A 25442-nucleotide genomic window follows, 5' to 3' on the forward strand; every position below is an offset into this window, starting at 1 on the left:
GCACATGCGCCCCACTTGGAAAGCATTTCCAACCCGTTGGCATTTCCTTCTTACGGACTGCAATTACCCACCCCCTGCTGGGGGGAAATGACGCAATTCCAGAGCTCCGCACTCTCACCCACAAACGTTTACATAGATGCAGCTTTATTGAAATTTACACATACCACATACATATGAAGAAGACGCTCTCCTTGCCAAACACTCCCCACTATGCTACAAAATTGCGATTGAATTGTGATGTTTTAATAATTACAGTCGAACTTTCCAGTTTCAAAATTAAATTACATGTTCCAATTATTTTTACTAAAAATAAGTAAATATACTTAAGCCTACAACAATTTTTATTTTCCAAAATGTAGTACACGGATACAGTTTTTACTTGTATAATTACGCAAAGATTTTAAAATATTTTAAATTTCAAATATAAGTATTTTCCTGAGGTTGGTTTGAATTAGAGCGGCTATTTAAAGATTAACCACTCGAATATTTAAAAATGAATAAAATAGTTTCAAATATGGTGTGTATGAACGCTACCCTCACAATTTGATCTTAAACTATAAGCAAACTTAGTTAAAGCCAAGTTAATAATCAAAAGGAAAGTTCAACTGTAATTTAACAACAGTGCGATTATGGGAGGAGTTTTCCAGGGGGCTTTTCAGGTGATATTGGGTGGCGAAGGAAGTGTAAGACACAGGCGTGATGACGCTTACAAATCAAATTATTTATATATATATATATGTATAAGGTAACTAATAATAACATACAATGTTATAAATATTATTAATGCCGAGCGTAGAACTTTTAAAACTGTTACTTGCAATTATTTACAGCACTTATGGTCTAGTCTAGGGTTCTAGTTTTTTTTATAGAACGAACCTCCATAACTTGGAGCTATTTAGGCGAATGACGCGAAAAGATAAGATATGTGAGGAGTGGGCTTCGAAAAATGAACACAAGTCTAGGAACAGATCGCAAAGTTAAATTCAAGACATTCATCTAAACAGCCAGAGAAAAAATGATCGGTCCGGAGGAATTCAATTCAAGGATTTATTAAATCTCCAGCTATCTTGCTTCCACTATTAGTTTCCTTCTCTTTCCGGTATTAACAATATTTACACTTCTGACGGCCGAAAAAGATCGCTGGCTTACAACATGTGATACATCGTCTAGCAATTATGTAATTATCAATTATTTTTGCTTATTTCTCGAGTAGCTTATACTTGCATCTATCTGCTGTTTTTGCACTAAACATAAAAGGCAAGGAAGGAATCTCTTGAACAATATAACACTTGCACTTGCCTTAAAACGGGGAACAGAGGAAGCGGAAAAAAAACATTACAACAAACTCGAATCCTACAGCTAGTTTTTATATTCTACACATGTTCTTAGCCCTCGACCATGCGATCAGATCCGGAATCGCACTGGTCTATAACCAGGCGGGCAATGCGCTTTATCTCGCAGTAGGGACTCTCGTGCTCGATCAGCTCGTTCAGGATCTGAATGCCATTCTCCTGCTCCACCAGCTGGCAATATTTCTCAGGATAAACCTGCAAAATATCAGAGTGATAATATATTTCAAAACTCTGGAGATGATGAAAGGTGTGGCATACGCACCTGCGTCAGATTGGCCAGGGCCCAAACTGCCCAATGTTGGCACTGTGGCGTCTCATAGCAGCGCACCAGACTTAGAATCGGCTCAAAGCTCCGGTAGTTGATATTCCGCTCGCTCTTGATGTTCCACCGCTGGATAGCGGACACCATGCGCTCCAAAACGTGCTCCCGGCTGGGCGTCTTGATGGTCCAGGCATCGGCTCCATCGGAGGCGATGTGCGCCAGCACTCCAGCCGCATTGTAGCTGACCTGGAAGCGCAGGTTAGCATGGTTAGCACTGCCCATCTCTCTCTCCCGCACTCTCGCCATCAAATTCGCACTAGCACCACCCACCTCGATGCCATCACTCAGGGAGTCCAGCAGGCGGGCGAAAACCTCGATGAATTCCTGAGTCATCAACTTGGGTCGCAGCCACTTTACCTCGGCCACGTTGCCCAGCAGTCCCATCATATTTCGCAGCAGCTCGTCGCGATCGGGAAAAGTCTGTTATAGAGAAGACAGTTCATTTGAATAGGTTTGAATACAAAATGGTATCCTATTATTTCATAAAACCAAGGAGTTCACATATTTTCTTTCCAGCACTTGAAGAGTTCCACTAATTGGACAGACAAATAAAAGTATTCAGCTCTCCTTCATCCACAGTTTACCATCAATGACACAGTGGCTTCGATCTATATCCCCTTTGAACTTACGTGTAAACACTTGAGGAAGTATTCCATTCCGCGACCATCGAGGAATCTCTTACAATTAATAGCAGTCTCATCGGTTACGTTCCACATGGTGGACCAGGCCACCTCCATCACATCGTCGAAGACGGAGCGAGTCAGGCGATCCTTGATCAGCGTCAGCATTGTCTACAAACACAGATATCTTTAAATGGTACAATGGTACTTGATGGATTCAAATAAATGAGACTTACACTAACGACACCCAATTCGCCCAGGAAGAGCTTTTGTCGACCATCCACCTGGCAAGCGAGCGTGTTCAACAGATAGATGGCTATGCGCTGAACAAATCCTTCCTGCTCCGTCTTGGAAACGCCGTGCAGCAAGATTTTGATGAGACGCTCGTACTCAAAGAGCTAAAAAGCCAGAAACTTAGCCAAACTCAAAAGATCAACAGGTCAAGCCATTCTCACCACATCGACGGGCATATGAAACTGGGTAAGTGTGAGGTAACCATTCCGGAGCATAGTATCGTCCGTGAGATGCATCTCCATGCCATTGAGGAGTGTGCGAATAAGATGGTTGCGCAGCTGCGTTCCGAACTTGGAGCGATCTCTGCCCTTGACTATGTAAAATAGTGTGGCACTGAGGAGAGAAGTTTACAGTATTACATCTTAGAAATTACATTATTTTATATTAAAGACCAACCTGCCCGATATTTGCATGTGCTTGAACCTAAGATGTCGATCCATTGCGGAGAGTACAACATCCAGTGCTGTGTGTATGTCCTTGCAGTTCTCGAACCGAAACAGATGGTACAGATCGTTGAGTACCTAACGAAGGGAAATTAAGTAAAACATCCCAGCTGGTGCAAACAAACTTCCAGACTCACCCTTGTCAAAAGCACTGGTCTGTCGTGATAATACCGTGCTGCGGTGAGGATTTGCTGCTCATTGGCATCTCCAGCCACCTCGAGAGCTGGAATATCGTGTCTTTTGCAGGCCCAGTGAGCCGTGTGATAGAGTCCAAGGAACTGCAACGGTCGCTGGGTACGGGAAGCCAATCCCGGGATGTCGGTGAGGGAAAATGGCTGCTCCACCTTTATATTGGACTGCGAGCCACTGGTGCTTGTGGACTCCTTGGTGGCCACTCCATTGCCGGCCAAATTCGTTCCCGAGATATCCAAATGTGTGAGGTGCCGCAGATTATCCATGAGCATCTCCAGCGTTTGATCAGGCAGATCATATGTGCCATGACCATTTCCAGAACTGGAGATGGATATGTCCAGCGTACACAGACGCCTCAGACAGCATATCGCATGCAGCTGATTGGCAATTGGCCACACATTAAACAGAATTAGAGTGTGCAGATTGGGCAGCGACACCAGTGCCTCCAGGCTGAAGTTGGCCAACACGCAGGAGGTTAGATCCAGATGGCCCAAGTCGTGCAGGTGGGCGAACTGCAGCCGATGGTGCATCACCACACCGTTGAGCACTAACCGCCGCAGGTGGGGGCAGGTGAGCTGAAAGTCCACCGGGTCCTTCTCCTTGGGCTCGGCGTACTGCAGCAGATGCGAGCTGATCCCCAGCTCCAGGGAGCGCAGGCTGTCGCCGTAGTGGGCCAGCAGGTGGTGAGATCCCACGGTTATCATATCGCAGTACCACATGGACAGGGCGAAAAGCTTGTGTCGCATCAGGGTCTCCAGACCTGCAATTAAAAAATGTTATGAAAGACTCCCAAAGAAAAAGTTTTAAATATAACGAAGAGGGTACATTGAGTTAAACCATGATGAGAAATTATTTTTCTAAATCGTTTGGAAATGTGTGATAGGTTAAAGTGAATGTTTCCAAACTTTATGGAGCAATATACCATTTTAATTCAAAGAGTTATCTATAAAAAGAACATATCCTACCGGTACTGCTTAGCGTGCTGTTGCGCAAATTGACGATCTTGAGCGAAGTACGCTGTGTGTCCCTAAAGAGACTGATGACGCTGTCGTCCAGGGGGCGATTGAACCGCTGGTAGTTCTCAAGGAATCCATCGCATATCTCGTTGGGCAGGACGATGCCGGGATTAAGGCATCTTTGGCCTTCGGGGCAAAGGCTGCTGATTATGTCGAGGTTGTTGCACAGCTTCTGGTAGGCAATCTCTTTGAGGGTCAGCGGCTCCTCGTCCAGCGAGCCATCCTCCATCAGCCGCACCTTGCAGCTCATCTTCGAGCTGCTGTTTTTATGCTCAGCCACTGGTGCCTCAATGGTGTATGTTTTGTCTGAAACAAAGTGAGTTGATAGAATTGTGATTCATCGAAAACTTGACTTGAATTGTGTATTTCATCATAGCTTGAAGCAACTAATAATTATTTACGCTTTATTAAAAAAGTCTATTCTTATAAGTTAGGAAATCAAAAATTAATTTACAATATATTTATTTGTTTTTGCATATTTCACTTGACATAATTTTTAAATTAAATTTTAAACTGTTTTTTTTTTTTTGTTTATTTATTGAGGTTTTTTAGAAAATCTAATCAATTACTCAATTACGAATTTTTTTAGTTTTAAAATTATTCCCAAAGGAGTTATTTGATTAAAAATAGTGATTTGATTTTAAATGTTAATCTAAACCAAGCTTACAAAATTATAAACAATTGATAAAACAAAACCCTACACTTAACTTACATTCCTAGAAAATTTAAGATTAGAACGGCGTGTTTATAAAATAAATTCCAGACTTATCATGTCATATTTCATTTTTTTGGGTTTGGAAGGTTGGCTTGAAAACATTGGAATCAGCTACAAACTTTTGAGATTTAAATTGCGTTAAATGACTAGCCAATCTTGTCCGGCACGTGCCCTTTGTCTAATCTGTTTTCAGTTTTTGGCTTCCGATAGCTATAGCGTTACATAATCAATAACAACATCAGAGGGCATCCAATTAACCAGGTGAGTAAGGTATAAAAAGATTAAATACATCTTAAATCGAAGTCCAAAATTAAACCAAGTACAAGCCTATACCTTGTGTGTATATGCACAATAGACAAACTCAAGTTCCGCCGATCTCATACATACATATATCACATATCACAAATAAATATATATGTATGTGTATATAGAATGCCAACAAACAAACTGGATGCATGTGTGGTTGCGTAGTTATTAAAAAAAAGCACAAGACAACAAAATAGTAATCGAAAAAGCGTCAGTCTGTCTGGCTTATCAGAAAAACCTGAATAATACGGAACTCTAACGTTAAACAAACAACTGCGGACAGCTGTGTGGATATTTTAAACTATAATCCAATCAGACCAATCCCGGAGAACTCCATGCTTTCTGTACCTTTTTTTTTTTAATGTCGCCCCAAGCAGCCTCCAAAAAATCCCTCGCTGTTGTTCCCTTGCGCTTGTCTTTGCGTTGACTTTGCTTTTGTCTTTGCTTGCTTTCCTCCTGCCACTGCTGCTCAGTCTTTGTTTGCCAGCGAGTTTGCGAAAAGTTATCTTTTATTCCGCAATTGCGCAGCGTTTTCCCGTTAGCCGCGGCACTCGAGAGCCAGCAAATGCTATTTGTTTTTCCAGCAAATTCGCGTTTTTCTTATGGAAATCACTTCATTATTTTGATTTCTATTTTCTTCTAGTGATGGAATGAGACCGATTATCATTAAACAATATCGATGTCCAAGCACTATCGATTTTTTATTCAGCTCTTTTTGCTTTCCTTAAAGAGGTAGGCATAAAAATATACCAAATTATACCATTTGTGTTCAGAAACATACCGCACTTATTTAGGTAGTGCTGCAAAACGCTTAAATAGGCGCCAACTTCAAAAAAATAATTTTCACCTTCTTGTAAACAATTTGTATTACTTAGATGATCACATGGTTAATGCACTCATTCAATAAAAATTTACACTTTCTGTGGTCCTCAATTTTTTGCCAATAACTAAAACATTCATAAAAGCAAAACATCGGCCTTTTAATTGGGAAACTAATATTTATTTTGTAAGTTAAGCGCTGAAATTAGTCAAATGTAAATGTACATGTTGTTAGTTTGCGTTGTGTGTTTGTTTGGGTTTTCATTTTTGTGGTTTTCTGTGCTCCGAGGGCAAGCCATAATACAAAAACACAGAGAATCGCTCTCTCCTCGCTACAAGGATCTTTTTCTTTAAACCTAAATCACTGCGTTGCAGAATCATCTCAATCATAATCATAATCGCAATCTAGCTGCCGCGCCGCTAAACAATATGGTCAATCGTTTGCGGACTGGCGTAATAAATAAACTTTTATCGTTTTGCATTTTAAGTGCTACGTAAAAAAATGACAGAACAAAGGTCGGGAGACAAAGGTATCGCATTTTTGGACCCAGTTCTCCCTTCTAGCCGGACAGATCTCCCTGATCGAAGATGCCCTGATCGTAAAGCTCGGCCACAACTTTCCGGCCGCCAAAGAATCTTCCGTCGAGTGCTTCCTTTCCTCGCATCGCCTCCACTCCTGCCGAGAACTCTACAAAGATCTTTACAATGATCTCCGCCTCATCGTCGTCCTCGTTTTCTGTTTGCTTCTCGTTAAAGATGATTACCCGACTAACGGTGCCGAATTTACTGCACTCTTCCTGGATTTCCTCCTGCAGGGTCTCGTCCACATCCTCGGGACCAACCATGTTTCGCAGGATGATTACCCGTGACTCCACTGGCCGCATTAACCGCTGCATCACCAGCTGCCGGGCGCTCTGGCCTTTGATGGACATGTTTTCCTGCTGCTGCAGCGTCTGCACATCGCCCTCGTCCATCAGTTTCTTTTGCAGCTCCTCCTGCTGCTTCTCGTGCGCCTTCTTGATGTTCTCTGAAAGGCTTGCTGCCGTGACAGCGGCATTATTCGCAGCTGACGAGAGTGCGGCAGCAGCCGCGGCTCCATTGCTGGCCTCCACGCCCGTCAAAGCGGCCACTGTGGGCACGATTCCCACACCAACGCCTCCGACAGTCATGGGCATAGTGGGCGTGGCCAGAAGAGCTGGTGGCGGAAGAGTAGGCACCACCGTCTGAAGGGGCTGCAAGCCGGCTGGAACGCCCAGCAAACTGGGAGCCACTGGAGTGGGTGCCTGGAATATTCCGGGCGGGAGAAGGGCAGGCGCCGCTTGAGCCAGAGCAGGATGCAGGGCAGCCGCTGATGTGGCTGCCGAAACAACCGGCATGGCGCCCACCTTGGTTACCACCGCTCCGGCTGCCATGACGGGCGTGTTCTGGGACAAGCCCAACACTGCATTGCTGGCCACGGCATCCAAAGCCTGGATCTTGGCCGTCGCCGCCGCTGCTGCCACTGCCGCGGCCGTGGGCATTGTGGAGTTCGTTGTGGGACAGGCGAGGGCATTCGGCGGGGTAATAGAGCGACCCACTCTGCAAGAGATTCATTAGTGAAATCATTATATTGTACTCATCAAGGTGCAACCCACTCACCTCAGTAACTGTCCACCCAGATCAAAGAGATTCATGCTGGCAATGGCCTCGTCCATGGCCTGTTTGTTGGCATACTCGATGAAGCCGTATCCCTTGTGCGTGTGCAGTGAGGTGCCCTGGGCTAGCTTGCAGTAAAGTATCGGTCCGAAGGCCTCGAAGACGCTCTTAATGTCCTCCTCAGACAAATCGGGATGAATGGAAGCCACGTAGATGCGGTTAAAGCTCTTGGCCTCCTCCTGCACCTCATCGATCACCTGCTGGGCCTGTGGCATGTTGCTGGGTCGGCCAACCTTGATGTTCCTGCCGCCCATCAGGGCTCCGTTCATCTGCTCCAACGCCAACTGGGCGCCCTCGGGTATCTCGTACTCCACGAAGGCGAATCCCTTGTGCTTCTGCGTGATGGGATCCCAGGACATGTTGATCGATTTGATGGGGCCAAACGGCGTAAAGGCCACGCGAATGGTATCTTCCTTGAGTTCAAATGAAATGCTGCCCACGTAGACTCTGAAAGGGAAAGGTTTTTAGTTGACGAGCTCTCAATAAAGGTAAAATGAAATAGTTTGATGGGTTTAGGAGTCAGATCTTATCAGCTAAGAGGGCACAGTGAAAGGAACTACAGCAACTGCCTCCAGTAACGCGGAGCTGCAGAAGAGGGAACCAATCTTCGCCAGGATTATATACGGTCTGCATCATTTCCACAGAAAATCTGTCTCCCTATATCCATTAAAAACTTAATTACCTGCACATGAGGGCCAAAGCCTGCTGCCTCTGAACCTGAGTGCGTTGAGTGGCCAACTGCTGCTGCTGGTGTGCCAGCGTTTGCTTCATGAGCACCATCTTGATGCTCTGCTCCATGGCGTATTTCTTAGCCTTGCTGACCAGGTCGTGCTGCTCCGACGAGAGCTTGGGCAGGGCGCCTCCAAGCAGGCCAAGAAGCGCCGAACGGGTGCCCGGACCGAACTTGACATCGCCCGTCTGCTTGAGATCGTACAACGGCTGCGAAAGGTAGGGAATTTTCGAATCCGTGGACTTGCCTAGAATTGGGAAGAGGGATTAGTGCATCTCATACTGGGAAAGTGGGGAGTTCAGTTTCAGTTGATCATCAGCTATGCAATTTGTTTGGGACTCGATTCGACTTTTCATTTGACTTGTTTGGTTTTCTTTCAATTTTTGATTTTGTTTTTTGTTTTCTTTCTGTCTGTTTCCGAAGGCAAAAGTGGGACAGACAAATTGGTCAAGAGATTGCGTTTGAAACCGCTTAAATAAAGACAAAAACTGCCTGCTGCCTGCAAGAAAGATGAAGACAAAAAAAAAAAAAATAAGAAAACAAATTGTTAATCATATAGAGGCCGCCGCCGGTGGCTCCTCAAGCGGATCGGTTGGGTTTTTGTAGCGCGCGCCATCGATGGGCAATCGGTAAAATTGTCACGATTATTGATAATTGGATACTTAAGGTTAATGCTTTCGCTTTTGTTTGTTTTGCGTTGGATGAGAGTCTTATGAGTCTATCGTTTATGCAGAGGGGCTTGAGTTTTTGTCATTTATTTGTCAAGGCTGGAAAATGCAAGAATAAAAAGAGAAAGCTCCCGTCAAATAAAACATATTCGCTTATCGATAGGCAATTGATTGATATACGTAGTGTATGTGATGCAAGTGTGGATATTGTATTAATATAATATAATCTATAAATAGGAGGTAATGTGTCGAGTAATGTGTATGCGTATCAAATCAAAATTCCATCCGCCGACACACATCCGATTGTGGGCGGGAGATTGCGAACTGGGCACACAGCAGGACATCCGGGGAATCCCCTCTGGAAAGGAAATATGCGAGCTGCGCTCTTCGGGGATAAGCCGATCTCCTCGTGTGTGCTCAGCTCTGACGAGTAGTATATAAAAATTAGAAATTATAAGCAACCTTAGGTGCGGTTTTCGTATTCGTATTCGATTTCCATGAGTTGGGGGCGTGGTAACTGACTTGAAGAAGGGTCACACACATTTTACATTGCTCAGTGATAAAAAGAGAAAAATAAAAAAAAGAAAACAAGACGCTGAAACGATAATAAGAGCAACAATATGTTTAAGTTGGTTAGGTTCTCTACCGCCCTACCTACAACAAAGTTGTTAACTACTTTCGTTTATTGCATTGGTTTTACGATGACCAAAGCTCGCCGAGAGCTCGACTCGAGGGTCAAAAGTTAATAAGCTACTAGATGCGGATGGATGGGTGATCTGGAAGATCGGGCGATCGACGGGCGATGGGTTATGCGAGTTTCCAGTACCCCAAATACTTCACACTCGGATTTCACAGGACGGACGGTCGATTGACGGCTGAACTAGCTATGGCAAAACACAAAATCATTGGTACTTAATGTAAATGCAACCAGGACAGGACCGGAGCCAGAATCAGAATCAGGATCAGGATCAGGATCGGTATCCGGATCAGTCCCCCGGCTGGCGGCACGCGACGACGTGGTGGCGGTGGTTAGAAGCGGATTAATGTCGATGTTCTGGTTGGGCTGTTTTGTGGCTGATTGGTAGTAGTAGTAGTAGTAGATTGGTAGTAGTAGAGTAGTAGTGGAGTTATCTAATTGGTCATCTCTCTCTCGATCTCGAATACCCGAACCTCGATCTCGATTAAACTTAGTCTTAGGCGGAAAAAACTTAAAAGGTAGAAAAACGCTTACGATAACTAAAAAAAAGAGATATAGAAGAAAGAGAAAGAGAGAGATAATAGTTATATATGCATTTTTGATTAGTTCTGGCGATTCGTCGACTCGTATCGGTTCGTTTTCAGGACTCACTGATGCCCTAGATTTTATGAACAATACGCATACGCATTTCATTGCGCTTTGGCTTTCGTTATATATAGCATTGCATATATGTGTGTTCGTTTATCGACTGGGGATCGCGCCTTTTTCGATTTTTGGCGATAGACTGACTCTCAAATCGATTTGTTTGACTCTCACCTCACCTCACACCTCACAGTCTGAGTTACGAGTTCATCGTGCGTTTATGAAGTCTGCAATTACTTAAGCAGAACAAAAAGAAAAACCGATTATTTAGTGGCGTCAGTGCTGCCCTTAGATGCAACGGAGTAGAGTAGAGTAGAGTACAAGTACAAGTAGGAGAGAAAATATAAGATGTGCTTATGTTTTTATGCTTGGACAACCAAAAAATACAATTCAATTTGGCCGGCTCCTTTGTTGATTTGCTGCTTAACCTATGTGCCAAGCTCATTCTCAGACATACACAACATGTTCTTTGGGGGCGATGTGCTGATCGCCACGGTAATCATTCCATCATACATAGTTATTTATAGACGGACAGCTGTGAAACTCACCCGAGTCGGAGCGCGATCTTTTCGTGACCGGCATATCGCTGATCTCTCGCTGATCATCTGAACGCGGCGATCTCGATGCTCTGTCGTTGCTGCCCTGTAAAAAGAAAAGGTTCCTTTTATAATTTTCTTACTCACAGGGTTCAATAATTTCCAGTTATTTCATAAACCAAGCCACACCATAAAGGTTCGGCTTTTTTGTGATTGATATATTAACTAATAATCAACTAATAATTTACATTAAAATAATTCTAAAATACCCTCGGGTATAATACAATCACTTAGCTTAATAGCTTTCCTTAAAGTAGTCTAGATTTTTTTATTTTTAACTTTATGAAAGTGGTAAAGCCAACCCGGCTTGAGTTAAAACAAAACAGTCAGCACCATATGTTCATGTTCCTAAGATAAATTTCGATTATGCGGCCAAAGGGCTGTACCACCATACAGTCGATCTCGGAGGTGCGAGCGCGTGGTGTTAATTCTAATAGATACACACTCCACAGGGGTTCACAACTGTGACGTATCAGTGCCAAATAGAGGCAAGGTCACTGGGGTGCTCCCCGGTTTCTGTCGCCCCGCCGCACTCACGCGCCGTCCCCCTTACAGAATTTCGGTCCCCTGAACACACTTCTGCCCCCTGAAACCGCTCACTGTAACGCCACTGTCGTGGTACTGAAAAAATGCGCAAATTTCACAGGCTGTCCACACACGCGATGTCAAAACAGATAGAAAACTCTCTCCTCCAATGAACCTCCATTTGTTTTCCATGCTACTAACCATGCTCGTTGTTTTCCAGATATTTTTGTGGTGATTTGTTATCCGTAATGCTGATATTTGTTAACTTTTTTGGTGTATTTATTGCAAAAAATTTGTCAAGATGGATACGAAATAGTGATGACACTATCGGTCTATGGTTTTTCACTTTCTTAAGCATCGATTATTTCTTTCGGCTATCGATATTGTTGTCTATTTAAACGCTAAAATAGCTAAAAGCTAAATTGAAAACAATTTGAGCGAAATTGTTTTTCGAAATCGTTTTAAGTTTATCTGAGTACGTGTTTTAATACAAAAGGTTAAAAAAAAGTATTTTAATTTAAATTAATGGGTACCACCAAAGTACCATAATTTTTTTAGTATTTTATAATAGGATTGTGATAATACTGTGACACATCTTTTCCTTAGTTTTGAAAAAGTCCCCCGATTGATCGCACCCCACTAAAAGACTGACGTAGATTAAAATAAAAAAATGAAATGAAAAGAAAAGAAATAGATTAATTAAATAAGTAAATCTTATTTAAATGCTATAGTGAATAATGCCAATCTTGACATTAATGGTGCTGGTAAAAAGCAAGTAAGCCCTCTTAAATTTTCAATTGCGTGAAGTCTTTCTTTATTCAACCCTTTACTTAAGGACTACAACTAAAATTAAACTATTCATTAATATTTACAACTCTCGATCTTTCTGGCAGAGTTTTCCCCACTGTTTTTCGGGTCTTTTTCTATGACGTTTCTTAAGTAGTGCACGATGGTGTTGATGGTGACGGGATTATCTAATGAGGCAAGAATTGCGTTTTAGTTGGGGCGACGAATTGTATCTATTGTTTGTTTCTCTTTTTTTACAACAAGTGGGGGGAGCAGGAACTTGAACAATGACTCACTTGGAAAGGGTTAATTACAACAGCTTAGGTGTAAGTAATCACAATCACAATGGTCTTTGTCTCAGCTTACGATCTACAGGCTCTTTGTATCCGTGCGTATTTCGTTTTTAAAGCTAATGTCAGTCGCGCGACTTGCTTTCATTTCAATATGAATTCAAATTTAAAACCAAAATAAAGTTAATAAAAATCAAAAAATAAAACTCAAAAATTTTGATGAAGCTTTGAGCTAAAAATCCTAACCCTGGGATGAAATGATCCTACGAATAAATTAACGAGACCGAAGGATCGCTAAGTACAACATGTTGCTTCGGCTTGAGTAAATGGTTTGTTTAAGTGTCCCAGGCTCTTCAGTTTTAAGTTGCTGTTGCTGCAGGTGTTGCATGGTGCATGTTGCAATGATTTGCGGTTGCTGGTTGTTTTGGGTGAGCACCTTGCCGGCAAACGGGGTCGAGGGCCGGGCGGGCAGCAGCTTTTCAAGCTCGAATACCACAGTCCGCACTCGACGACGACTATCACAAGGTTCTGTTTTTAGGGGGCAGGTTGTTATCAGTCTTCTGCGCCCTAGTACAGGTCATCCTCCATATTGTGGATGAGTATCTTCTTGTCTTCCTTGCAACTGGACTTGGACAGCGTCTGCTCCACCAGCTTGGGATCGAAACAGGGCTGCAAAACAACATAAGTTTTTAATATTGGTTTAAAAGGAATTAGAAAGGTAAATATAGAGCTTTACCGTTTCGCAGATGTTCATGTTGCAACAGTTCTCTATCGTGATCTCGCACTGCTCAGTGGCCAGTGGACGGTTGGTCAGCGGTGTGTCTCCTGCCGAATTGGTTCTGGCCTGCTTGCGCACCACAAACGTCTTCCTGATGCGTGGCCTCTTGGGCTTGTACAGTCGACGGATTCCGTGGACGATCACGGCCACAAGAAGCAAGCTGCAAACGATGCCTACGACCAGGATGATGATTACGCTGCCGGTCCAAACTTTGGGCGTGATGCAGACCTCCAAGTGTGTGTACTGCGGAACGGCGATTTGGGTGCTGTTGGCCTGAGCCAGTTCTTCGCAACTAGAAGATAGAAAAGTGAAAATTAGTTGAAGCTCCTTTGGAAGGGATTAAACTAGATGACTTACATGCTGTGGCAGCCGAAGGGCACATAGATCTCCGGCTCGTGCTTCAGTAGACGGCAGAATAGGGAGCAGATTTCCGTGGAGTTCTGCTCGCAGCGAGCGCCTCCAAACTTGGAAGTACACTCGCAGCTGGGTGGTTCCTTCTCGTCTTTGGACACCCGACAGTGACCGCCATTGAGGCACAGTCCTGAGCACATGCTAACCTCGCAGCGTTCGCCCGTGAATCCTGGCTGGCAGTAGCACTTGGGGTAGGCCATTTCGGACATCTGACAGGTGCCGTGAACGCAGTAGTTGTGGCACTCGCGTATTTCGCATCGAGATCCCTTGTAGCCCGTGGGACAGATGCACAGATCAGTGGCCGACTTGTATTCGCCTCCGTTCATGCAGCGCTCGTTCTCCAGTATCTTCACCTTCTGATCCAGCAGGCTGCGTATTTCCATCTTCGTGCTCTGCTCATCCAAGCGCTCCTTCACCTTGCGCACAATGCTGGCGCAGTGGTGGTCCTTTTGGAGTCTCTGATAAAAACCAGTTCGGGCCACAATGCCTCGGGCTTCTTCGCTGAGATTGGCCACACGAACCAGCGGACAGTCCTCTGGCACCGGCTCTGGATCACTTTCAGGCTTTTCCACCGTCGGATCTGTGGAATCCTCCTCGACCTCCGGCTTGCTAGTAGTGGTAACCTTGACCACCGGCACTTTCGGATGACTCCAGACCGTTTTTGTTGTCCGGTCTGTCCAGTAAATCGCATTGTTGGTCACAGCCAGATTCAAGGGTTCGTGGTGCTTGTCCTTCAGCACCACCTGGCGATCGGAGCCGTCCAGCCTTGAGCTCTCCACTGCAAAAAACACACCCTTGAGGTCGTCGATCCAGAAAAGCCGATCTGACAATTGGTCCACAACGATTCCCCTTGGCATGTCGATTTTGGTGTCGATGATCACGGTTCTGTTGCTACCATCCAGATTTATCCGCTCCACCGTGGGATGCGTAATGTTCGAGTTGGTCCAATACAGCTTCCGACGGCACACATCGACAGCCACACCGTCCGGCCTTCCCCCTCCGCGCTGAGATCTACCAAAACTTTGGGCGGCGCAGAGCCGTGGATGGGGGCGAAGAAGATCTTCCTTTGCTGCGTATCCGACCAGAAGAGGTTCATGTTCAACGGATCGTAGGCCAATCCTCCCACAGATTCATTGCCCGTGCGTGCAATTGTCTGCTCCACCACGTGGGAAGCGGATAGAAGATCCCTTTTTAGAGAGAATATGCTGCCGTTCTGGTGCTTCAGGTCATTGAAGTAGATTAGTTCCTCGGACTCATCAAATGTTAGGGCGGAAAGTTCATCGAACTCGTGGGCAGCCGTGGCTATTGTTTGCCAGGAGCTGTCCATAAACTGGATCTTCGACCTCAGCGTTACTGCGAAATCTGAAATAGTACAAGAAATAAGAAGTGTTTAATAAATCTTCGAAATCTTCAAACTTGGGTTCAATTATAGGCTATGCTGAATTTTATTAATAGTTCAGGAGGCTTAATTAAAGAAACAAAGCCTTATTTATCTACCGATCATTGAAATGACAACTACGTGATAGTTTCCCCTACCTTTTAATCATTAATCATAGTTAATGCTTCTTGCAGTTTATGTATATAAACAAAAAATTTATTTATCAAAGTAATCTAATCAAAAATCCGATATCGTTCAGTCTGAATGTGAAAAACTTTGGTTTGTCAACACAGTTTCTAGAAGGCTTCTATGGATTGTCCAATGTGCTCTAACGCATCACTTGACTATATCGATAAGAAAAACACTAAGGGCATTGATTTGTGTGCGGAAATTAAGCCCAATCAAAAGGCTTCCAAATTCTCGAGCCCCTGTCGTTCGTCATTAAATTTGCCAAAAGTGTCGCGAATTCCAATCAAGCTCTTCCATTTGTGGAAATTGCGACGCGAATTGAATTTTGCAACAACATTCAGTAGTGAATTCTGACTGAATTGCGTTTTATTATTATTAATTGATTATTTAATGCGGCATCGCCTAGATCGAAAAATGATATATTTTCAAAACATCAAAACTGAAAATGTGTCTAAGGTCTAGACTGATAAGACGTTGTAAATTAGTCAACAGGCGACGAGGACCCAAAGACGTCAACCTGTGAAAGCCCCAGGGAAATCCCTTGATAGGTAATGTCAAACGTTGCGACACGCAAAGTCAATGTTAATTACCTATTAGTGGTATTCAAGGTTATTTCTGGTCTGTTATAAGACTTTAATCAGAATAAACTGACTGACTTAAAGGACCCTAAAATACCTGAAACTGAGACATAAATCAGCTCATCGACAAAGTATTAATGAAATAAATGAACTTTTTATTAGCGCCTTAAATGCAAAACTGAATTATTTTCGAGGAAATAAAAAATTTACTTGTATGCATTACATAAACAATAAATTATTTATTATAGAAATAAGGATAAGGCAATATTAAATTGATCCAAGAATCAATCCCCTAATCTATATTAACCTTGAAATTTGTACACAAAAACATGGCGGTGTGCAAAATAAAATGGTGACAAGATTTGATAAGCGGTAAATGGTGGTGATTCCGTTCCAAAATCTGAATTCGTTTTTCGTTCCCCTCTGTTTTTTATAACCCAAACGAGATCAAGAACCAGTTGCCAACGTTCTGGGGGCGTGTCATTTGTTTAATTAGCCAGGCAGGTGAGCAAATGCGACACCTGCCGTCATGCAAACAAATAATAAAAACAATCCTGACTGGCTTTTTCCATTCTCCTCGCACGGAAATGGGAAAACTGCAGCTTGCGGAACAGAAAACGAAATGGCAGCAGTTCCGGCTTGGATTTTATTAAATCAAGGCTTTACTTTCACAGTTCCTCAAGCAATGAACCCCATCAGATCGATAATCCATCATTTAAGATGTGGTCATTGGCCCAAGCATTTTGTCAAAAAATCTTTCTAGGTCACCAACGGTGTAAGAAATCAAATGGCCACAAAAAACAGCATAACAGATACCTAGATATTAGACAAACTTGTTTAACCCCAAGTTAACTTGACTAATGGGCATTGCCTCTCACTCAATCTTGTTCGAGAAAATCCTAGTTTTAAAGCTTTGATTCAGATAATATCTACTCAATTTTAGTGGTTATTATAAAAATAAAGCTATTGGTAATTTATGATTCATGCATATGTATCCGAAAGCTGGCCAATTATCGATGGTTGTAAAAAAGAGCCGCAAAAACTATAGTCCAGCCAGCATTTACCACTCGAAACGCAGTTGCGAACGAACCTTTCCGTCGGCCTCCACGCTTCTGGTTTGAGGTCAACGTTTTTATCGATGCAGAAAATGCTAAATTGGCAAAATATAATAATGTTCATTGGTGGAACTTTGGCGGGAATCGATTTCAAGTTTAAAGCATGGTCAGGAGACTTACTAAAGCCTACTAATAATTAGGATATTGTGACTTCATCTAGACCAAAGCAATAATGATATTCTTTGGAGCTTATAAAACTTAAAGTAGTATGTTTAATGATATTTTAAATTCGACCCATTGAGTAGCAAAAGGTTTTATTTTAACCAATAAAAGTTCTTCAATGAGAATTTCTTGACTGCAACTGAAGTGATCGAAATTTAATACAGTCGACCAAATAAAATGCCTGATAAAGCAACGGTCAACATTCTTACGGCCTACACGTTATAACTCATGAAATAAGCGATATCTTCTGGAATACCTACATATATAATAAAGAGTTTCGATTTTTGTGCGTCACGCTGCGATTTCCACCCATTAACATTATCTAATAATGAACCGGGCAAGTGTTAATGGAATGCCGGGGAAAAGTACACCATAGTTCCCACGTGCGCTGATCTTGATTTACTGTTCATTCATATGCCAAGATCGGGTTTCTAGATGATTAGCTGTGCACTTATTTACATAATATGTATGCTTTCTGGGTTTATTTTCTAAAGCAATCTGTGTTTGCCCGATTAGAAGGAATTAAATGGATCTACTGTTTCATGTATGAATTCATAAATTCCTCGAAAGGTTTCAGTTTATGACATAAAAAAATTTACTTGTCAGCTTTTCGGTCTTGGACTTTAACTGAAACTAAAAACCGAATGAAATTCAAGAAATCGCAACAACAATCACCGAAATCTAAACAAACCGGCAACTCGATTTTGTGGCATACGTGACAAAGTAAATGAGCCACATGGCCGCTAGCGTGGTGGCAAATGCCGAATACAGTGAGTGAAGCTGCTGATGAACCATCCTTCTGCAGAATATTAAGATTTATTCCCCACAGAATTTCCCTGTTAAGAGATAAAACCGAATTCGAGTTCCAATTTTCCCCTTCACACAATGGTCAGAGGTTTTTCCAGTTTGAGGTTTTGGTTATTTAGAAGTTTAACTGTATTTTACAGTTGTTTTGGGCCGGCCACGTTGAGCCAAAAAAAAGAGAGAGCCAAAGAGAGCGAGCGTACAGTAACCTTTCCAGGGGAAAGTGCAACAACAATATAATGACCAATAATGAAATATCATACATTAGAACTTAGCTATTAGTTTTTGTTATCAGCGACGTGTGCATTGATAGCAAAGCGCCTCTTGCCGCTGATAAAGGAGATAAAAGAAACGCTATTGGAGCGGGGCAGCTCCGATAGTCAGCTGATAGCGAACACCCTCACGCACACTCTTCAATATATGCTACGACCAAGTGTCAAGCGATTACATAAGACCTACTGGCTGCATTTGTTTATGTCGAATTGATTTCTAATTGTACCCCCCACAGAGAATGAAGGTTAGGCAACAGGGTTGCCAGAGGGACATCCCATCTGGTATTAACTGTTCACTTCCACCCGCTGGAAGACGGTCATCTTACCCCACTCCAGAGGCGTTCCATGGGCAGGAGTCAGCAGGCAGGTGGCGAGGAATAATATTAGCAGCATTTCCAACCCGTTGCGTATCCGGATCATTATGAGGCAGTATTATGGCTTACGGACACCTTTGATTGCACAACCGCCTGGATTTATGGTTAGGTCGCCGGACTTGACTGCAGCGGTTACCGTTTATTGGCCAACGGATTGGGGATGTGCTAGGGAAGGAGTCTAAAAAACAGCGAGCTGTTTTTACGGAATATCGAATGGGTTTCAAGAACGCGCCGCGAAACCCCGTAACGACCTCTCGATCCGAACAGTTTTTAAAACTAAATTTGAAGTCCACTTGATTTGATCAGAGGCTCCGTCGTCGGCCCAGTGCTGGAAAGGTGTTCAATGGCAACAGCTTGCAGCACTAGCCAATAGTCGATAGGTTTTGATAGAGTTTATTGGAAATTAAAAAAACATATTTATTCAAAGAAATTCTCTTTATAAAAATTTGTCTTGGGTATTTTTTCTTTGGCCTTAGTTTATGTGCAGCTGTTACGTTTTTCTATGTGAATACAAACAAAACAATACAACCTATTTTCTTTATCACCTTGCTTCTGCTCTAACAATCACAAGCCAAAATTACTTCTGTTTGTACCAAAAAAATTTTAATTCTGGTACTATATATATATGCAAAAATCACATTTTCAAACCAAAAATAACGGCTGGAACTGCAGCGACCGTGTTGGTAAGCGCCCCACTTTTAACACACAAAATCTGCTGTAGAGTTGCACTGCTTGTGTTTTTTATATTTATTTTGGTTTTTTGTTGGCGTAAGTCATGTACAAAAATGCACTGAAAGGTGGCATTCGGACGGCCAAACAGGCTTGGAAGCTAAAAAACGGTAGTTATACAACGGTTTTTAGTTAGGTCTTGGCATTTAGCGCGTTGCGTGGGCGACATAAAAACAGCTGATCTGCGGTCGAGCGGCCCGCTTCCAGTCGTTCCAGCTTCCAAGTGGGCCACTCGAAGCGTGTTGTTCGCCGCCGCATATTGTTTCCTCCGCCAAATTTCGGGTTTTCGGTAACTAATAGATAGTAAAATTGTGCTTGCAGAACTGGGCAAACTCAACTTGGATTTGGCCAAGGCAAACTCCGATTTCGAGCAACATTTGTGCGAAGGTTTGAGTTGCCCCCGCCCCTCCCAAAAAAGAAAACGATAGCTAATCAAATAACAACGCTTATCAGTGCAATTCACGCTTAAATTTTTTGTGTGCTATCCCAGTGCTAACCAGATTATTCCCTCTTCCAGCTGCCAGATATATCCAGTGTTGCTATTTCCCTGCCACCCACAACCCTTTATTGCTACTAAAAACGCCTGGCGATAACAACAACACCAACAGCTCCTTCCACGACAACTGCAATATTGTTGCTAACCATTATCGGAGTCAAAATAACCCCCTGGTTAACTTGCTCACAAGAAGTGCAGCAGATAAGACCCAACTAAACCCACTTTTCCGAGCAGAAAGCGGCCACCTCAACGCGCTTATCTCATCGAAGCAATTTGTCAAGGTGCAGAAGCAGTTCTACAGGGATTACTCTTCTGTTTCGCTTGGAGCTCCTCTGAAAAGTAGTGACGCCCCTCTATTGGGGGATCTGTGTAGCCAGTATCGTGCCATCTTAGCTCACACATCGGCTGACGTGGTTCCCGGTCAGGATCGCCATCATCCAGGGTGCAATCACCAGCAAATTCGGCGAGCACACCAGCAATCGCAGTTACTTGGCAAGGAGGAGCAACTGGAGCAGGAGCAAAAAATGGCCCAGAAGCCAAAGTTTGAGCGATTGCCCACCAATGTGGTTCCGCGTCACTACGAACTCCTGCTGCAGCCCAATCTCGAGCAGTTTACCTTTAAGGGCAAGACCATAGTGCAAGTCAATGTGAGTATAAAAAGGGTTCTTTAAACATACTACATACATAAAACTCAGGTAAACCTTATAAACTTGTTAATTTACCATTTTAAAACATTGTCAAAAAGTGTTCAACAAGTATTCAATGGTTTGAGTTAGGGAGTTGGGACTGTTTTCGTCTGTCTCTTTCCATTTCTCACTTCTCCAGCCACTTTCACTTTCCCCGCATTGTTGTTATTTTCTGCGCCTTATTGTGTGAACTTTTTCCTCTGACGTGTTCAAAAATATTTAAGATTGGACATTCTCCTTGTAAACATTTCTCTTTATGCTGCAATTTGCATGCAAGCAAACACTCGAACTGATGAACACATATAGATATAAGTACTCCCACTAGGAAATGCGATTTGCGATTTCTTTGTCGGCAGAAGGAATGACTGGCGGTTTGGCTTTGGCACTCGAGGGTACCGCGCAAAATTTATTCGAGACAATCTCTTTTTGCAAACGCAGCTCATAACGGTGGATATTGTTTACGTTTCGTTTGCGTCAACGGCGGAAATGATAAGTTTGACTAGGTCGCTATTTGGATACCCTAGGGAAAGATATCGGTAAAAAAAATTACTTACCCTTTAAAGCTGACTGTCCCCTAATACTATTAGCTTACCTCACCGCTTTAAGTAGTAGATATGTTGGTATTTTAATCTGAGCTATAGAAGCTATTTTATTATTTAATAATCTATTTTTAATCTTTCCAACAAAATAGCATCATCATTTTTTATTACACGATAAGTTTCCCATTAACAGAAAATAATTTGTGTTATAGCTTGATAATTCCTATTTACCAACAAAATAAAGTGGTTAAAACTGGTTATTATTTAATAAGCCATATCCATCTTTCCAACAAAATAGCATCATCATTTTTTATTTTACGATAAGTTTCCCATTAACAGAAAATATTTTCTGTTATAGCTTGATAATTCATATTTACCAACAACAAAAAAGTGGTTAAAACTGCAGGTTTATGTAAATCTCAAATGCTGGCGTTTAACAGAAACTTGATTAATCTGATAAGACGGCTGACGAATAATATTACCATTTGTTTATAAGTTAGACTTTCAATTGGTTGGATCCTTTCTTGAACAGTGTATAAATTTCGCCAAAAACTCGTTTTCGACCGCTTTAGTTGTCTGGCTTAAGCCGGAAACCCACAACAAAGCCAAGAAAGCCGCATTTCTACGACCTTGAAGTAACTGTTTGTGGATTCTGCCCATTCTTCTCGTTTATGGTTAACTGTTTCTGCTTACTGGTTTTTTGGTTTTTGGGGCTCGGGTTCCTCACCTAACGGTTACTGACATTGACTGATTGCCTTGCAGGTCAAGGAGCCCACTACCCAGATAACCCTGAATGCCCTGGACATTGTTATTGACTCCGTGGAGTTGCACTTTGAGTGCAGCAAGCTGAAGCCGGAGAAGATCGTGTACTCGGCGGAGAATGAGACGGCCACGTTGGAATTCGTTCAGGAGATCCCAGCGGAGACGCAGGGTGTGCTGCACATGTCCTTCACCGGGGAGCTAAACGACAAGATGAAGGGCTTCTATAGGAGCAAGTACTTCGGACCGAACGGCGATGAGCGCTATGCGGGAGTCACCCAGTTCGAGGCCACCGATGCCCGTCGCTGTTTCCCCTGCTGGGACGAGCCGGCCATCAAGGCCACCTTTGACATTACACTGGTGGTGCCCAAGGATCGCGTGGCACTTTCCAATATGCCGGTCATCAAGGAGGACTCCCTGCCGGACGGTCTGCGGAGAGTGAAATTCGACCGCACTCCTATCATGTCCACCTATCTGGTGGCCGTCGTCGTGGGCGAATACGACTATGTGGAGGGAAAGTCCGATGATGGCGTCCTTGTCAGGGTTTTCACTCCCGTTGGCAAACGCGAGCAGGGCACCTTCGCCTTGGAGGTGGCCACCAAGGTGCTGCCCTATTACAAGGACTACTTCAACATCGCCTATCCGCTGCCCAAGATGGACCTTATCGCCATCTCAGACTTCTCTGCAGGCGCCATGGAGAACTGGGGCCTGGTCACCTATCGCGAGACCTTCGTTCTGGTGGACCCCAAGAACACCTCGCTGATGCGAAAGCAGTCGATTGCCCTGACAGTGGGTCACGAGATTGCCCATCAGTGGTTCGGTGAGTATTTAAGTCTTTCTATATCCGGTAACAAGGAAATTTAAATTTCGCCCTCCATCAATATACATTTATGCAAAAGGCAAACCGTAGTTGCTTTAGATTTTACCGCTGACTTTGATCTTTAGAAAGAGGATTTACTAGAATTTCTGATTCACTCATGCATTCAATTCAGGTTGTCTGACGCAGAAGCACCTGAAGCTTAATTTGGTATGCAGATTGCTTGGGAGTTGATTTTTCTTTTGGGTTTTAGTGTCAATGTCTTGAATTTAATGTTTGTTGAATTCAATTCTTTAAGGGTATTCCCAGAAACGAAAGTATATTTCTGTTTTACTAACTCACCAGCAATATCAGAAGAATGTAACATATGTAAAATGCTTGCAAGTTAAATTAAATTGTTTTATCGAAACATTGTCATGCAGGAAACCTTGTGACCATGGAGTGGTGGACCCACCTATGGCTAAACGAAGGATACGCCTCTTTCGTGGAGTTTTTGTGCGTGCATCACCTGTTCCCAGAGTACGACATTTGGACGCAGTTTGTAACGGACATGTATACGCGAGCCCTGGAGCTGGACTCCCTGAAAAATTCGCATCCCATCGAGGTGCCAGTGGGTCACCCATCCGAGATCGACGAGATATTCGACGAGATTAGCTACAACAAAGGTGCCTCCGTAATTCGCATGCTGCACGACTATATTGGCGAGGATGACTTCAGGAAGGGAATGAACCTCTATCTCACCCGTCATCAGTATGGAAACACCTGCACTGAGGACTTGTGGGCTGCTCTGCAGGAGGCCAGCTCAAAGAACGTCGGCGACGTGATGACCTCGTGGACACAGCACAAGGGCTTCCCGGTGATCAGCGTGGAGTCGGAGCAGACTGGTAAAAACCAGCGTTTGCTGCGTTTGAAGCAGTGCAAGTTTACGGCTGATGGCTCGCAGGCGGATGAGAACTGCCTTTGGGTGGTGCCCATCTCGGTGTCAACTTCGAAGAATCCCTCAGGAATTACAAAGACTTTCCTGCTGGACAAGACCTCAATGGAGGTGACACTCGATAACGTCGATGAGGGTGATTGGATCAAGATAAATCCAGGAACGGTGGGCTATTACCGCACTCGCTACTCGAAAGAGATGCTAGAAAAACTGATGCCAGCCGTGGAGATGATGGAGCTGCCGCCTCTGGATCGCCTCGGCTTGATCGACGATATGTTTGCCATGGTGCAGGCGGGGCATGCGAGCACTGCCGAGGTCCTGGCTCTCGTCGATTCGTACAGGAACGAGACCAACTACACGGTGTGGACTGCGATCACTAACTCGCTAACCAACCTGCACATCCTCATCTCGCACACTGATCTTATGGAGGACTTCCACCGCTTCGGTCGGAATCTGTACGAGCCGGTTGCCTATCGCCTGGGCTGGGAACCGCGCGACGGAGAGAATCACCTGGACACTTTGCTCAGGAGTCTGGTGCTCACTCGCCTCGTCTCCTTTCGCAGCGAAGATACCATTGACATTGCGAAAAACCGTTTCCAGGGTCACGTGAACGGCACGAATCCGCTGCCGGCAGATCTACGCACCACTTGCTACAAGGCTGTCCTGCAGGACGGCGACGAGAAGATTTTCGAGGAGATGCTGGATCTGTACAGGGCCACGGATCTGCATGAGGAGCAGGATCGCATCTCAAGAGCTCTCGGCTGCTGCGGAGACGTTAAGCTGTTGCGCCGCGTCATTGACTTTGCCATGTCGGTAGGTACTCCCTTCATTAAGGTTTGGGGTTTTTAACTAAAGTAGTTATTTCTTCCAGGGTGAAGTGAGGGCTCAGGACTCTGTCTTTGTAATTGTCGCCGTGGCCATTAATCCTAAAGGACGTGACATGGCCTGGGAATTCTTTAAGGAGAACAACAAGCAGCTGCTTGAACGCTACCAGGTGAGTGGAATTTTTAACCAAATGGCAATGACAAAATAAATCTAAAACGTACTACTTCCAGGGCGGCTTCCTTCTCTCACGACTGATCAAGTATCTGATTGAGAACTTCGCCTCCGAGGAGCGAGCCAAGGAGGTGGAGGAATTCTTCCAGGTCAACCAGATACCCGGATGCGAACGCACTGTATCGCAGGCGGTGGAGACGATCCGTCTTAATGCCGCGTGGTTGCAGCGGGACCGCGAGGAACTGGCCCTGTTCTTGAAGGATGAGCAATAGACACACTTGCGCTTGTCAGCATACCAAAGCATTTAACAACAATCACCAGCAGTGTAACCACAGCAACGCCGCACCATCAACAGCACCAGTAACACGTAACCAGGTCATCGTAATCTAATATAACTCGATAACACCACACGACCAAAGCCGTCACAAATGAAGTAAACCCAAGCGAACACCCAGAAGATGAGAGCCAAAAAGGTTAGCTTTAGTCAAACATCCACCTATAGCCACTCCCCCAAATGGGAGTATACTATATATAAAGATTGACTATTCGCCCTTTCGTAGGGACGGATTCGGACACAGACCCCTAGCAGCATTTAAGACCCCTAAGCTTACCGAATGTGTATTTCCATTATTCTTTTCTATCCCCTTGAAATTATAAACGTGTTGAGTTTATTAAGATAAATAAATGCAATTTCTTTAAGAGTCATTTGAACTTTGA

The 25442-nt window shown here is 43.8% G+C and overlaps 4 protein-coding genes and 1 long non-coding RNA gene across 9 annotated transcripts; 1 reads left to right on the top strand and 4 right to left on the bottom strand.

Moving 5' to 3' along the window:
* Positions 1–127: 127 nt before the first annotated feature.
* LOC108100601 (protein zer-1 homolog) lies at positions 128–5928 on the bottom strand. Of its 2 annotated transcripts, XM_043207756.1 has the most exons (10): positions 5609–5928; positions 4189–4545; positions 3169–3983; positions 2985–3109; positions 2750–2921; positions 2531–2692; positions 2304–2465; positions 1945–2094; positions 1615–1860; positions 128–1547 (listed from the first exon to the last, which is right to left on the bottom strand). In XM_043207756.1, exons 2-10 carry the CDS (start codon positions 4487–4489, stop codon positions 1386–1388), a joined length of 2295 nt encoding a protein of 764 aa, XP_043063691.1. In that variant the 5' UTR covers positions 4490–4545; positions 5609–5928; the 3' UTR covers positions 128–1385. The 2 variants fall into 2 exon arrangements, with proteins under 2 accessions (XP_043063691.1, XP_043063690.1); XM_043207755.1 differs by having other exon boundaries at positions 1615–2094; positions 4189–4547; positions 5610–5928.
* A 310-nt stretch (positions 5929–6238) lies between these two features.
* On the bottom strand, positions 6239–11963 carry LOC108100582 (poly(U)-binding-splicing factor half pint). Its single transcript, XM_017204561.1, has 5 exons — positions 11834–11963; positions 11060–11153; positions 8457–8751; positions 7718–8221; positions 6239–7657 (listed from the first exon to the last, which is right to left on the bottom strand). The coding sequence occupies exons 1-5, from the start codon at positions 11834–11836 to the stop codon at positions 6640–6642; spliced, it is 1914 nt and encodes a 637-aa protein (XP_017060050.1). The 5' UTR covers positions 11837–11963; the 3' UTR covers positions 6239–6639.
* LOC108100583 lies at positions 9200–10679 on the bottom strand. Its single transcript, XR_001772001.2, has 2 exons — positions 9635–10679; positions 9200–9271 (listed from the first exon to the last, which is right to left on the bottom strand). It is a non-coding gene; the product is annotated as an uncharacterized LOC108100583 (long non-coding RNA).
* A 459-nt stretch (positions 11964–12422) lies between the features above and the next one.
* On the bottom strand, positions 12423–19102 carry LOC108100337 (protein cueball). Its single transcript, XM_017204155.2, is given in 5 exon segments — positions 12423–13377; positions 13445–13778; positions 13844–14897; positions 14900–15259; positions 18722–19102. Coding segments are annotated over 5 exon segments (1944 nt in total). The 5' UTR covers positions 18816–19102; the 3' UTR covers positions 12423–13275.
* A 232-nt stretch (positions 19103–19334) lies between these two features.
* Positions 19335–25430, top strand: LOC108100336 (puromycin-sensitive aminopeptidase). 4 transcript variants are annotated; one of them, XM_017204154.2, is made up of 7 exons: positions 19472–19608; positions 19820–19885; positions 20016–20641; positions 21982–22798; positions 23218–24542; positions 24601–24723; positions 24785–25430. In XM_017204154.2, exons 1-7 carry the CDS (start codon positions 19545–19547, stop codon positions 24995–24997), a joined length of 3234 nt encoding a protein of 1077 aa, XP_017059643.1. In that variant the 5' UTR covers positions 19472–19544; the 3' UTR covers positions 24998–25430. The 4 variants fall into 4 exon arrangements, with proteins under 4 accessions (XP_017059640.1, XP_017059643.1, XP_017059639.1 ...); XM_017204151.2 differs by lacking the exons at positions 19472–19608; positions 19820–19885 and adding an exon at positions 19335–19452; XM_017204150.2 differs by lacking the exon at positions 19820–19885 and having other exon boundaries at positions 19473–19608.
* Positions 25431–25442: the final 12 nt, after the last annotated feature.

The sequence above is a fragment of the Drosophila ficusphila genome, unplaced genomic scaffold (assembly GCF_018152265.1).
Source record: "Drosophila ficusphila isolate 14025-0441.05 unplaced genomic scaffold, ASM1815226v1 contig_286, whole genome shotgun sequence".
NCBI classification, from domain to species: Eukaryota; Metazoa; Arthropoda; class Insecta; order Diptera; family Drosophilidae; genus Drosophila; species Drosophila ficusphila.

Bases quoted from the DNA above. Each gene is read 5' to 3' on its own strand.
- LOC108100601 (XM_043207755.1), bottom strand. From the start codon at position 4,489: ATGAGCTGCAAGGTGCGGCTGATGGAGGATGGCTCGCTGGACGAGGAG. The intron at 3,110-3,168 runs GTGAGTCTGGAA...TCCCTTCGTTAG, and splicing joins GACCAGTGCTTTTGACAAGG to GTACTCAACGATCTGTACCA. The intron at 2,693-2,749 runs GTGAGAATGGCT...CTGGCTTTTTAG, and splicing joins TTCATATGCCCGTCGATGTG to CTCTTTGAGTACGAGCGTCT.
- LOC108100582 (XM_017204561.1), bottom strand. The intron at 8,752-11,059 runs GTGAGTTTCACA...TCCCAATTCTAG, and splicing joins AAGATCGCGCTCCGACTCGG to GCAAGTCCACGGATTCGAAA. The intron at 8,222-8,456 runs GTAATTAAGTTT...TTTCCCTTTCAG, and splicing joins GCTTTGGCCCTCATGTGCAG to AGTCTACGTGGGCAGCATTT.
- LOC108100336 (XM_017204154.2), top strand. From the start codon at position 19,545: ATGTACAAAAATGCACTGAAAGGTGGCATTCGGACGGCCAAACAGGCT. The intron at 19,609-19,819 runs GTAGTTATACAA...TTGTGCTTGCAG, and splicing joins GGCTTGGAAGCTAAAAAACG to AACTGGGCAAACTCAACTTG. The intron at 19,886-20,015 runs GTTTGAGTTGCC...TCCCTCTTCCAG, and splicing joins CGAGCAACATTTGTGCGAAG to CTGCCAGATATATCCAGTGT.